The sequence below is a fragment of the Vespa crabro genome, chromosome 12 (assembly GCF_910589235.1).
Source record: "Vespa crabro chromosome 12, iyVesCrab1.2, whole genome shotgun sequence".
In the NCBI taxonomy this organism is placed as follows: domain Eukaryota; kingdom Metazoa; phylum Arthropoda; class Insecta; order Hymenoptera; family Vespidae; genus Vespa; species Vespa crabro.
The window spans coordinates 3,000,820-3,014,982 of record NC_060966.1 but is presented as its reverse complement, the minus strand read 5'-3'; the positions used below and the strand labels follow the sequence as shown (position 1 = coordinate 3,014,982).

Here is a 14,163-nt window from a genome sequence, read left to right as displayed (position 1 = left end):
AAAAACTTACTGGGTTTGTTGTCGTACTTGACCTTGTCCTTGTGGCTCCTCGGTAATCGTTGTCGTCCCATGTGTAAAAGCAGATGTGTCAATGAACTCCAGATTGCACCTAGCAGATGTAGATTCCAACCATACACTGAGTGAAGCACGTATCCTCGGATAACCGGATCAACACAAATTTTATTGCCCTTTATTATCATAAATAGTCCAATAACACCGTCACTAGTTGATCGGAACACGAAAAATCCTTGCCACAATTTCGAGATAGTGTTCTCGGTTATTTTAGTGAGATCACATTCTCCTAGTAGATTGTAGAATGAGATGGTGTTTGGTGGAACATGGTGTCCAGTTGCTTCTCTCGCTATAGTATTTAGAAGACTAGGTCTTTCTGCTGGGAACATGTTGTAATCCCTTAGATTCTTCAGGTCTTGCTGGGAGTAAATACCGCTCGTCATCAAGTGGTGCATATGGCCAGGAACGAAATTATTTGTAATCGTAGACAATCCCGAATATATCAAAGTAAGATATATTAACGTTATTTTAATAATTTTTAATAATTATATAATCGTTTTATTTTATATTTTTATTTTTTATCGGATGATTGTACTCAATAGTACAAATATTACTGATAAGAGCGAGGAATATGAAAAATTTAAACCTTTTGTAGGCAATGGTTTGTTAACTGCTCCAGGTGAAGTATATTTTCTACACTGTTTATTAATACATAAATATATATATGTATATATATATATATATATATAAAATATTAAATTTTGGAAAATTGAAAAGTAAAAATTTTTCCTCCTTTATATGTACATACAAATAAATGTATTATATGTATGTTTAAACGAATAAAATAAGTAAAGTATGTAAAGTAAAGTATTGCTTTCCTTTTGATTTTAAGCATTATTATGGAATCGTCATCGAAAAATTTTAAGTGACGTCTCTTTTAAAACATACAAAATCGCATATGGATGTATTCACTAATTATTCTATCGTTTTAATGAAAAAATTGAAAACTTCAGTTGGAGAAGAATTAAACGTTTTCCATTATATTTTTTGCTGTACATTGGATATAATATGTGGTAGAATTAAAAATTTTTTATACGTGTATATAATTGACGTTTTTGTTTAAAGTTTATTATAATTTTGTTAAACTTTTTATTGGAAGACGGCATGCTGGGTAAGAAAATAAATTCGCTGACAAATCCGGATTGCAAATTAGCTGAATTAATAGAATGGTAATAATAATGAAACTTTTATTTTTGTAATGTATTGTATGTTTTTCGTCTGTTTTTTCAGTGGAATGGATATAGCTGCACAGAGGATCTTCAAATTATGGTTACATCCGAATATAATTTTTTATAACACTGCTATAGAAAAGAAATATCAGACGTATTTGTCTTATCTGGATAACTTTACAAACAATGTATAATTAGAAGAAACATTTTTTAAATTGTATTCCTACTTTTCAAATTTTCAAAATTTTAATATTATATTTTATATATATATTGTTGTTTTTTATTCCTAAATATAATCAAAGAAATAAGTAATTTATATTGAAAAGTATTGAAAATTAATCGAGAATTGACGGAGGGAAATTTAGGTAAAAATATGAAATATACGTTTAATTTAGTTTTCAATCTTTTCATTTATTAATAATATTAATGAGAATCTTGTTCGTTTTTCAAGAACCAAAGTTAAGGACACTTCTAGATCTTTTATTTGAATTGTCGCACGAAAGGGGAAAATATTCGGAGCAAGGTATCCGCGATGAAATGAATACAATAATTATACCTGTAAGTCGTATTTATTATTTTTAATTGCAATAATATCTTTTTTATTAATGACAATTAAGAAAAACTTTATATTACTTTCAGGGAAGCGGAACTTCAGCCACAACCATTAGCTTTGTCCTCTTAATGCTTGCTACATTCCCGGAAATTCAAGTACGTATATATAACATTTCCTTAATAATTTGTCATTACGTATCCGACGTAAATCATATTCATATTAACTTCTTATCCTGTCTTCCACATATTCGATCACAAAGGACAAAGTATATGAGGAACTAAATCAAATTTACTGCTCGGACGATTCGAAACGTGTTCCAATAACATATAATAATATTAAAAGTATGAAACTTTTGGAACGTATGATCAAGGAAACGTTACGTCTATTTCCTGCAGGTCTAGTTATCGCCCGGAGAATGACGTTAGATATAAAAGATATCTCTGCATACAAGATAACTTGTTTTATGTTTTTTATCATTCATAATATATACCATTTATATTATATAGTAATAATATTTTTTATTAATTGCATTAAGTGAGAGAAGGTTGGACTATACCGAAAGGTAGTTCAGCAGTATTTCTCATTTATAAACTTCATAGAAGCGCAAAATATTGACCACGGTCATTAGTATTCCATCCCGATAGGTTCCTACCGGGAAAGAATTGTTGTTCTACATATTTATTTCCATTTAGTTACGGTCGAAGAAATTACATAGGTAATTACACACTCCTATAGATTATTTGATAGTATAGTCCAGAAAATTCTAAAATAAAATGAATTTCCAATTGATTTTATTTTTTTAGGTCAAAATTTTTCTATGCTTAATATGACAGTAATCATTGCTACGTTGATAAGAAAATTTTTAATTAAAATAGATAATCCAATAGGAATTGCTGAAATAGGTTTAAAGATGAGCCTCACATTAAAACCGGCAAAACCAATAAGAGTAAAATTTGAAAGTAGAAATTAATTAAAACATATAATATATATACCATACATGCATAATTAATATATATACATAACGAATTCTGTGAAATATAGTATAGAATCTGTAGCAGAAACAAATTATTATCTGTATAAAATAAAAAGTGTACAAAAATCGTTTACTAATTATTTCATGTAATTTGATATAATGAATAAATAATTAATAGATCCCACGAAGGTCATTCTTGCTTATTTCGAAATTCTAATAAATTAATATTTTAATACATTCTCTCTTTCTCTCTCTCTCTCTCTCTCTTTCTTATAAATCAGAATACTCGACTGTCACATGTAGAGTCATATCATGCGATGAAACTATATAAGTTAAATAATCTATTTTGTTTAAAAATTCCCATCTACAAATTATAAAATATAATGATAAAATACTTCTAATATGAAATAAGTTAATTATTCATAGGCCGCTCAACCAGATGAATCGAGTAATATTATTCAACGCACGCGACGGGAAAGTGATCGAGTGAAGAGTGAATTCATAAATTTCAGTTTTTTGATTCAGTTTTAAATATAGTCTTATCCATCAAACAATCTGGGCTATTCATTACATTTCATTCGAAACGTGTGTGATGTCAGCAATAGAACAAAATATGGATTACAAAACAAGCGAGAAACGCTGTCTCTACGTTGCATTTATATAAGCTTGTATTGATTATTTCCCTCTCTACTCCGGCGACCACTACCTATTTTAGAGAAAGAAAGAAAGAGAGAGAGGGAATGAGAAAGAGGGAATGAGAGAGGGAGAGAAAGAGAGAGAGAGAGAGAGAAAAATAATGCATAACTTATCAAGTATGCAAGCAAAAAACATTCTTTTTTATCTGATTCGGCCGAGGCTGCATATGGAATAGTTGCGTCATACACAACGGAAGTTCATGAAAAAACAATATCCTCTCTCTCCCTCTCACTCACATTCTTAGCAGGAATTTGTTAATATTATTCATGAATATCAATTAAAGTATTAGATTTATATGGTGTTGTGTAAATTCTTGCAGGAATACTTTATTTATTCACGAGATTGTTTTCAAACGATCCCGCTAAAGAGCCTTTAGAAAATAAAGAATAAATAGAAGATGAGATTTTTTAAATGCTAAAATGACCATTTTATTAAATTAATCTTTTCTTCAGGCATTTAATGAAAGACATGTTATAACAATTAAATAGAATCTATACAAGTAATGCTTTCTCATCGTATTTAACAATATTAAGAAGAATACAATTCACTCACTAATTATACATTATATACATGTTCTACTCACTGTTATCATGCGTAGTGTTCTACATAGATAATCATTTTTTTCGCTCTTTCACTCTCGCATTATCGCTTTTTGCTATCCACGTGTACGTTTTTTAAAGTATGGGCCAACGATCAACATCCAGCGTAAGGTCGCCTATTCTCTGCACATGGACTGACATTCAATCATGTGGCTACATTTATTCCTTACGTTAGATTTTATATAATATTCAAATTGTAACCCATAAATTATAGAAAATGAATTTAGTATTGATTTTACATTCTTAGTTAAAAAATTTGCAATACTAGAAATGAAGGTAATAATTGCTATTTTGTTAAAAGGATTTAACATTAAAATACGGCCAGTAGCAATAAAAGAAATTCTGATAAAAATAAACGTTACGTTAAAGCCGGCGAGATGTCTAATGTTTAATTTATATAAATATAATATATAGATAATTAATATATAAACATAACGAATCCTATGGATAACTGTAGGTAATTTGTAGCAGATATAAATTATTAATCGTATAAAATAAGAATTGTACAAAAACTACAAAAGGATCTCATTATTTCATACGATTTTATATAATAAATGGTCAATGGATAAAGACTTTCTCTAATTTGAACAACATTGAGTAAGTTAATCTTATCTAATGAGGTTATATTCCTGAAGTGGTCGGTGAAATTTTCCCTAATGATAACTACTTTAGAATTTATCGACAATCAATTTGAAAGTATTACTAACTAATATTGAAATCGTTCAATAATTTCATATAATCTCGTTGATCGCTGGCAAACGTTAGAACAACTTATACCATCAACGAAAAGGTAGCATTTATCATTAATAAAATAATTATTCTACTTTCCCGTTATACTTACAGATATTTATTCTCATTTTTGGACGAATTCAATTTTAATTATATATTTATTCATGTTCTTTCGTCAAGCATTTAAATGTTTGCGTGACACTTCGTAGTTAACAATATTTTTATGATGTAAAAAAATTTTCTCGCTATATCAATATTTTCTGAGATAAGTAGATATTTCCGTATCCTCTCCACTTACAGCGTCCATACGTTGAATGATACGTTACCCAATGAATTTGCATTTGTCTATGCTATATCACACAAATATTCGTATTATTACAGTAATGGTCCTCCTAATCTAAGATCCATTGATTTTTTATTGTCTTATAAATCGTAGCGATAAAATTGCTAGAAAAAACCTAATTAAGTACAAAAATAAATATTTTGGTCACAGTTCCAGAAATTGACCACTTGAGATCATTGTGGGCCATATCCGAAAAAAAGTAGATGAATAAAGTTTAGAAAAAATGTCGATTCCTATTATAATAAATTTGCAAGAGTTCCGTTTTTGTTAAAAGGAATCTGGCTCGGTCTATCGTATTAAGAAATGTTGCGTGCCTGCATCCGTATGCCCGTATCAATATTGTCTGTATCAATAAAAGTTAGATGGTGTGTAAGGAATGAGAGATAGAGAGAAAGAAAGAAAGAGACGTTTTTGACCTCAAGGAATGATTCGATAGTAATTTAAAATAGTGTAAACTTATTATTGAGAAAAAATGTTTATTGTTCGAAAATAGCAATATCTTACTCCTTATACTCTTAAAGAAATAGTATATCTCAAAAAAATTTATCTTACTTCCAAAAGAAATAAAAAAATAATTAATGAAATTAATAAAAAAAAAATATTTTATATGATTTAGGGTTCATTTCTATATAATCGGACGGTAGTCGTTCTGTGTCTGAAGATTTACGTACGGTCAATGACTGTACGCGAATGAAACGATCCTTAAGTTAACAATTCACTTATGAGTGTCTACGGTCACCAGTACAAAAGAGCCAACATGAAATTATTTAAATATTTAGGAACGAAATATCTTGATGCGTACACGACCAATAAGCATCATTCCTTCCCTTTATAAACTTTATATTCTTCCTTGAACCCTACCCATTCTCTTTCACTTTCCTTATTTTATTACCGTCTTCGCTGATAACCTGAGAGAAGCCATCGTCGAAATCAACTCTCTAGTTTGAAGTTAAAGATAGTAAGGCTTATTGACTAAATTAGTCATGTCTCACTCGAATGTAGCTAGCACAATTTAACGATACACAATATCGAAACGTGAATACCGAAACCTTCGTATCTTAATAAACCTTCGTATACCTTAGATATATTAGATATATCGTTATAAATTTAAATTCACAAATTGCTTTTTATCGCGCATCTTTCTCACGAATCCTTCAGAATCCATCACAGACATTCAGAAAAATGGCAAAATAAAAAATTAATTTTCATGGGAACAACCAGAAAATTCCAATTCTTGTGTTGCCATTATTCATGGTGACCAGTATCTTCGATAATTTCGACGTATGACCGCCCATCGATAGATATATCTAATCCTTCGGAATTTGAGAAATTTTCAATATAATTTTTCTGCAACTCCAACTCATTTTTACTATGAGATACCAGCTATTCCAGAACTTTTCGCCAGATTGATAACAATTAGCATATGCCAAAATATCTACCGACATATATAAAAATACAAAGTTATTTATTGATGTTAACGTTGACAATAGTTTTACCGTTTTACATTACAAAATCACCGCAACAATGACAACGGAGTGCAAAAACTAAAAAAATAACATATGTTATGAAAAGTAAGAAACTTTTCCTTTATTTTCGTGCGTTATAGTCCCTTCTTGACTTATCACTTTATGATCGTTATGCATTTGTTTCCATACTATTTTTTACTCATCATCAGTTGAACCTACTTGTCTTTACTATTATGATATAAAATGTATTAATTCTAAAGTTATCAAATGAGCCTTTTTAAATTTTCTGGCGGAATTTCTTACACACAACGTTATCAAATCGCCATTTGACTTTACGACTTTTATTATTATTTACATCCAATGTATTTATGTTTCTCTTATTCTTTTTTCTTTTTTTCTCTGAGAAATAAATGACCTACCTACTGCAACTGTTCATAAAACCCGTGGAATAATTTATTGTTATATATTATCATACTTATTTGCAGAACTAATTTTTTTAAAATTAATGAGCACATCACTAGCTGCAAATTTACTCGATAGAAAAATCGCTATCGTTGGAACCATTCGTGAAAATAAAAGAGTTTTACCAAAATTCGTAAGGCAGTTGGATAATTGTATACCATATTTCTCAACAAATCTGTACAAATTGGACCATTGTATAGATAGAGTTTACGAGAGTAAGCCAAATAAAAAAGTGTTTCTACTGTGCCCAAAATATAAATCTATAAAAATTGAAAAAAATGATATTTTCAGACACAATTAGATTCTATAATACTATAATAATACTGTAATAAATTCGATTTTGACATGACGGATCAGATAGCACGAAAGTACTCCATAAAATCGAAATTTCGAAGACGGCCTGTGTAGATCTTCTTTAACATTCTTGATTTAGCCGGAATAAGTTCGTGGGTTTTGTATAAAGAAGCAATCCGGGAAAAATTTGTACTTGAAACAATTTGTACTTCAATTGGCTGAAAAACTTGCTGGCGATTTACAAGATATGCAACACAGAGAATAAGAAGAGATACAAGGAAAGTCAATAAATGTAGGCCCATGTGTGAGAAAAAAATGTCAAATAAGATATTGCGAAGGAAACAAGACTACAAAGATCTCTTTCAAATCCAAAAAATATGTGTGTGACAAATGTGTCATTCAGGACTCAATAATTTGCAAAAAATGCGCTAAATATGAATAAATTTTGTATAATGTTTATTTCAAAAATCAGAAATAACTGGAAATTTTGTTTTCTTATTTTTATGCATTCTTTTAATTGAATAAATACACAAATCACAATCGCTACTTGGAGACAATTATATCATTCACCCACCAATTTTATTTTTGAAATAATGCCGCTTAGTCACTTGACACACAGAACATATGAATGTTATTTAATCTTTCTGTTATAATAGCTATATCGTACTCACCTAAATTCTTCCATTTCTCGCTGAGCATTATCTTCTTTGCAAGCGGATCTTCTGAATTTTACAAATAGAAATATTTCATCGTTATTGTATTATTGTAAATATTGTAAATATTAATATATAATGTTAGATTATTTATATATAATAGTAGTATAAATGCAAAAAATTTATTTTGATTTCTTCATTCAAATACATTAAACAGTCTTATTCAGTACGTGCCAGTTAATAAGTCAGATAACTTGAAAAATTTTAAGAAACTTTTGCGACCATCTAATAATATACTTTTGAAGTAGTTTTAGAAATAACTCACAATTTCGATCTGTGAAATTATTTATGTAAAAAAAAATTATGCGCAGTGAAATAATATACCCAAGGTGTGAAAATTCACTGAAATTAAGCAATGTTGTTGAAAATCATATAGTTCACTGTGAAAAGATATATAATAAAGTTATTAAAAATCGAAAACGACAAGAAGTATAAGCAATTTTAAAATCATTGCATTTCACGGAACATGGTTTGAACGATTACGTTTGAATCTTCCTACAATTTGCTGGTATATTGTTTATTTTGTAATGATGAAGCCACCTCGACATAAATCTTTAATAAATGAATTACAGTTAAACGATCATACTGTTGTCGATTGGACAAATTTTTGTTGAAAAGTAAGTAAAGTACTCCTTATATTATTTATTTATATTTGTTATTAAGTAATGTTTTTTGTATACTGTATTAACTCTAGTTAAGTTATTTGCAAAAATTAATTGGGAATGGACAAAAAATATTGGTGGAAATGGTAAAATCGTAGAATTAGATGAAGCTAAAGTAGGCGAGAGGAGGTACAATACTGGGTTGCGTCTTTCTGTTTTCGCTAAACATGCATGTACTTTGATTTATTCGTCTCATTATACATCATAATGTTCAAAATAAATGTAATATTTTTCAAACTTTTCTTGTTAATAACTTGTTAATAAACGATAACTGACGATTAAGTTATAAGGAAGGTAAGCTCTATAATACATTTCAAGATCAAAGTCATCGGAAATGTATCCATTCTTCATTTTTACCAAATGTAAATCAAGAAATATTGAAGCAAACCTGCAAGTCCCTGCTGGCAAAATATACCCCAAATCTCCACAATATTATCGATCAATAAATATCTGATTTTACGATCGGTTCCATTTCTGATTTTCAGAAAAATCAATAAAATTGATGCAGCAATTAGTACTTCAAACATAGCATTCCAAACAGGAATTTGTGGAAGTAACAGTGGAAGAAACAGTAGAAGTTTATAAAAATAACAGTTTTATTATTCATGAAAGTTAACGCATGAAAAAACAAGAAATAACAAATTTGACTGAAAATTTTCGTACTAAGAGGTAAGATGATTTAAGATGATTTCCAATGTAAAATTTAGAGTGACACAAATTTCTCCTAATATTCTACCGATTATACCGTCTAATTCGCTATCCTTGTTTATAGTTATGAATGAAGAAGTCTAAAAAAGAAAAAGAAGAAAGGAGAAAGCAGAGACAAATTTGGTTAAGTAAAATATAATATAATATATAATATATAACATAAATATTTTACCTCAATCATAACAGCTTTCATAATTAAATTCAGTAAATTATCTTTGATAAAAAAAATCTGGAACCACACTTTATTCATTTCTTTCTCTAAGCTCCAAATTGCTACATCATTAATCTCGATTTGATACTTATTGACTGAATACCATTCTCGTAAAATGTTTTCCGTACCACAATGGACCAACATTTCAGAGTTGAATTTTAAATGAAATATATTACCTGGTGGTTTGTGACAATAATCGGAATCACTTTCCTTATAAATGAATTTCACTAGCTACACAGCTGATGTCAAACGTACTTGTTGCTAAAGAAAACTCATTCATAGCGTTGTAATTAGAGATCACCATTATATAATACAGTCGTATAATTCGGTTCAAGTAGTTCCTGGAATCGAGAGAAATTCAAATTCGTGCTCGTAACCCTTTCACGATAAAGTGCTCGCCTTCATTTGAACATCGTTGTTGTCATTTCTATTTCTGAAAAAAAAAAAAGAAAAATATAATAGAAGTAAAGAGAAGAAAAGGGAAAATACGTTTACCTTCTGTCGATTCGGCATATAAATATAACAAATTTCGACCCATACAATTTATAAATATCTATGATAAAATAAATCTGATCGTCGCAGACAGAATGAAATTCGTTTGATCTTGCTGTCTTCGAAAGAAAATGAAAAAGGAGAAGAATGGCACAAAACGTCAATTCAATGGCACAAACAATGCAATTTTTTTCGTCTGTTGATTGAATAATTTTAAGACTATTATTCAATTTTAACGAATCGACAATTATTCAATAAAATGAAAAATTGTCTATCCGACAGCGGAAGAAGACCACGCGAGACTGAATTTTTTAACTATTGAAAGGATCACGTCCTTTATTATGATTTTCATGTAGATTGAAAGTATTGTATTAGGATCGTTGATTTAATACCAGATCTTGCGCTTAAGAATATACATCTACACTATAGATAAATAATACGAATAATAGATCGTCTGTTGTTTTTTCACAATTATTCATGCAATTTTGCTTTAGCCATCCTACGCATATATCCTACAGGATAAAGTGTAATAGGAGAGAATATACTAAAAATAATGAACACTTCACGTCAAATTGACGGCCAGAATATAAATTTTATATCATATTACATAAATATATGTAAATTCATAAATGTAACTATAGTTATATAAAATGTAACTATAGTTATAGTTAAATATAGTTACTGAAAATTTATCATAATAAACCATACCACGAGCAATGGCAAGTTGATAAGTACCGTCGGCAATGAAGCTCTCCAATGAATCAAATAGTAAGACACGTTAGAAAGTTTATCAAACGTTAGAAAGTTTATCAAAGCAGCTGAATAAGCGACAAAAAAGACAATAATCAAAGAAATATAGAGAGATATGCCATTCGTAATGAAGATTTATCAGAGAAATATACAGGAAAGGAATAATTTGATTAAATGTATCTATAAGAAAAATGAAATTCAACGCAAATCAAGTAATATTAAATCAGACCAACAAGTCCTTGTTGGAAAAATACACCCCAAATTTACAAAAATTTATTAACGAATAAATATTTTATTTTACGATTGTTTTTACCTTTCATTTTCAGAAAATCAGGACAACCGATGAAATAGTTATTACCTCTAACATAGCAGTTCAAACGGAACAAGTAAAAATTCAGAAAAGTAAGAATTTTTTAATTTATATAGTATCTTGAACGGCAATGAAGTATCTTCAACCAACGCCATTTTTTTCGTCTGTCGATTGAATTATTATTGAACTATTTTACAATTTGAATGAATCGATGATTATTAAGGAAACTGAACATTTGTGTATCCGATAGCGGAAGAAGATAATAAGACATTAAATTTTTAAATTATTAAAAGGATTATTTTCAGGTCGTTTATTATGATTATCGTGTAGATCACGCAATGTTCGTATGCGTATTAGTACAGAGAAAGTAATTTTATATGTTATATATATATATATATATATATATATATATATATATATATATATATATATATATGTATATTTATATTCTATATCTTAGCCTGTATAGATTTATTATCTATCAATTAATAAACCTTCTTTTCTTTTACTTTTTGTGTTGCTACTTTATCTTCCATGACGTTTAAATACACCGATACACAAATATGTACTGGCACATATATGTGTATACATATTTATATTCGTTTTGTTAATGTATCTGCATACGTATATACATATTCCACGTTTATATTCTTGTATATAGGATGGTGAAATGTTGACAGAAATTGCTCAAATATCATTTCCATTGAAATATTTTAACAGACATTTTGATCGATAAAATTGAGACAATTACTTAAAAAAATGATTTACGACCACGACACTTTTCACTAAATATATGTGAGATGGAAGATTATAGCATTAGTTAGTTCTGTGTGTCTGTATACGAGTCGCTCGATGGTCGAATGAAAATATAATCTATTCCTTGTGAGATGCATTTGTTTATAAAAAAAAGGGAGAGGACTGAGGTATTGTGAGTGAGAATAAAATGGAAGTGCATCTTGAGTGACAAATAAGACAAAATAACGAAAGGGACAAAGAGAAATATAAAATTCTGAATGCATATGCTTAAATGTGTATGGGTAAAAGAAATGCTATGAGGTAGACCTGAGAAAAAGGTTAATGGAGGACAGTCTTGACTAGATCAACCAAAGAGTAACGAGAAAAGGTCTTAAACAGACGAAATGAAGAGTAAATAGAACGTAAGGCGGTCTTAAATAGAACGACTTAAAAGTAAAGTAATATATAGGAAATAGTTATACCTAAAAAATTGTAGTAGTGATTAAGAATATATGAAAAGTGAGTATATAAATTTGTTTATATCATTAATTAAATAATATGTTTCATGTAAATTCATTATATAGTCTGAATTAACAGATGGAGATGAAAAAATAACCTTTCAGCAAAAATATTTATTTAAGATAAATTTTCCACTATATATATATGTATATATATATATATATATATATATGTATATGTATATATATATATATATATATATATATATATATATATATATATTATATATCTATATTACATGGATACATATTATTATCATATATTTTGTATACCAAACATAATATATGTAACACATAATAAGATACATCTGTGTGCATATGTGTCTGTGTGTGTATTACGGGTTTCTTCGTAGCGTTTGGTACAATGGAAAATTTGACCTGTTAATAAAACCATATTGACTTCAGAACGATTGAAAAATATATTTATTAAAAAGCTCGAAGAAATGTAATTCAGTTATGCGAAACTTAAGTTCGAATAATACAAAAAATGAAAAATACAATCTTTTTTAATCATTAAATACATAGATATACCATATTTTATGCAAGTACAAAAACCGAAACAATTCGGAAGTATTAAAGTCTGTGTATATATATTCGATAAATAAAGAAAATATATTATATACACGTCTATATCTACAGTATAATGAAAATGTTCTGTTTCAATTTAAAACTGTTATACACAAGTATATAAGTAATGCAAGAACTCAAATATTCATACGCGTGTGTCTATTTCATTAGGAGATTATAATCAAAACAGAAAGATTTATTATACCCAACATTTCAGTTGTAGCTATATGTGTATGTGTTGTACAATAATTATGCACCTTAATGATTTGTGTAATCTATCGTAATATTTCTAATAATTTTCTTCTGCTTTACATAAAATCTTGACGATTTAATCGACGGAATATGATGTATCGTTGACAGTTTCTTCCCTTTACACAGAAAAATACACTTTTCTATGGTCACAATACAAGCACTCAAAATAATATCTATTGACCAGAAGAAAATAAACGATATTATGGGGTCTGACTACCCAAGAAGTTTGAAATTATCCATTTTTTTTTGCATTTTTATTAACTAAGTTTCGCGAACGATTTAAGTCATATCCGGTATTAAAATACGAAAAATTAACAGAGTTAACGGTTTTTCTAGATAGAACAGTCGGCAGATGAGAGCGGTAAATCACGCGTTTCGATACGTACGTACTCGGTGCAGATATTTGTTCTATTGTGTCCTTCTGAATGTGTACGGAATGTTACGATTTGTCGCCGTTTTTTCTATAATCAATTGTGAAGCATTCTATTAATAATTGTGATGCGTAAGGCATGCAACGGTGACGTCAAGTTCATGAAATCAAGCATCCGTGGATGTTAGTGCATTAGTAGATTACGAGGCTTTCCTTTGCTTTACGGAGTATCGACGATTATTGAATATAGCTCAGGCAAAGTAATAGATTTAATAGTTAAATCAATGTCGATATTAAACTTAATGTATCTACAAGTCGGGCATCGATGGTATGAATTGTGCATGAAAGTCAAGAAACAGCGTTGCGGTACTTCGGAGATCTGAGCACAAGGAAAAACGGTCGTCAAACACGCAAATCATCTCAGAAAGGATTTCAAGATGCTCATTCTACTGCTGAAGAAACATCATATCAGCCAGGAATCGCTGATTAAAAAGTGAGCAAAAAAATCACTTTATCACC

The 14,163-nt window shown here is 29.0% G+C and overlaps 1 protein-coding gene across 1 annotated transcript; it reads left to right on the top strand.

Moving 5' to 3' along the window:
• The first annotated feature begins 597 nt into the window (after window positions 1–597).
• LOC124428373 (cytochrome P450 4C1-like) lies at window positions 598–3,853 on the top strand. The gene is made up of 12 exons (XM_046972317.1): window positions 598–696; window positions 1,138–1,241; window positions 1,303–1,372; window positions 1,440–1,458; window positions 1,568–1,606; window positions 1,693–1,799; window positions 1,881–1,949; window positions 2,054–2,259; window positions 2,439–2,509; window positions 2,598–2,740; window positions 3,194–3,260; window positions 3,783–3,853. Exons 1-12 carry the CDS (start codon window positions 598–600, stop codon window positions 3,851–3,853), a joined length of 1,065 nt encoding a protein of 354 aa, XP_046828273.1.
• The last annotated feature ends 10,310 nt before the right edge of the window (window positions 3,854–14,163 follow it).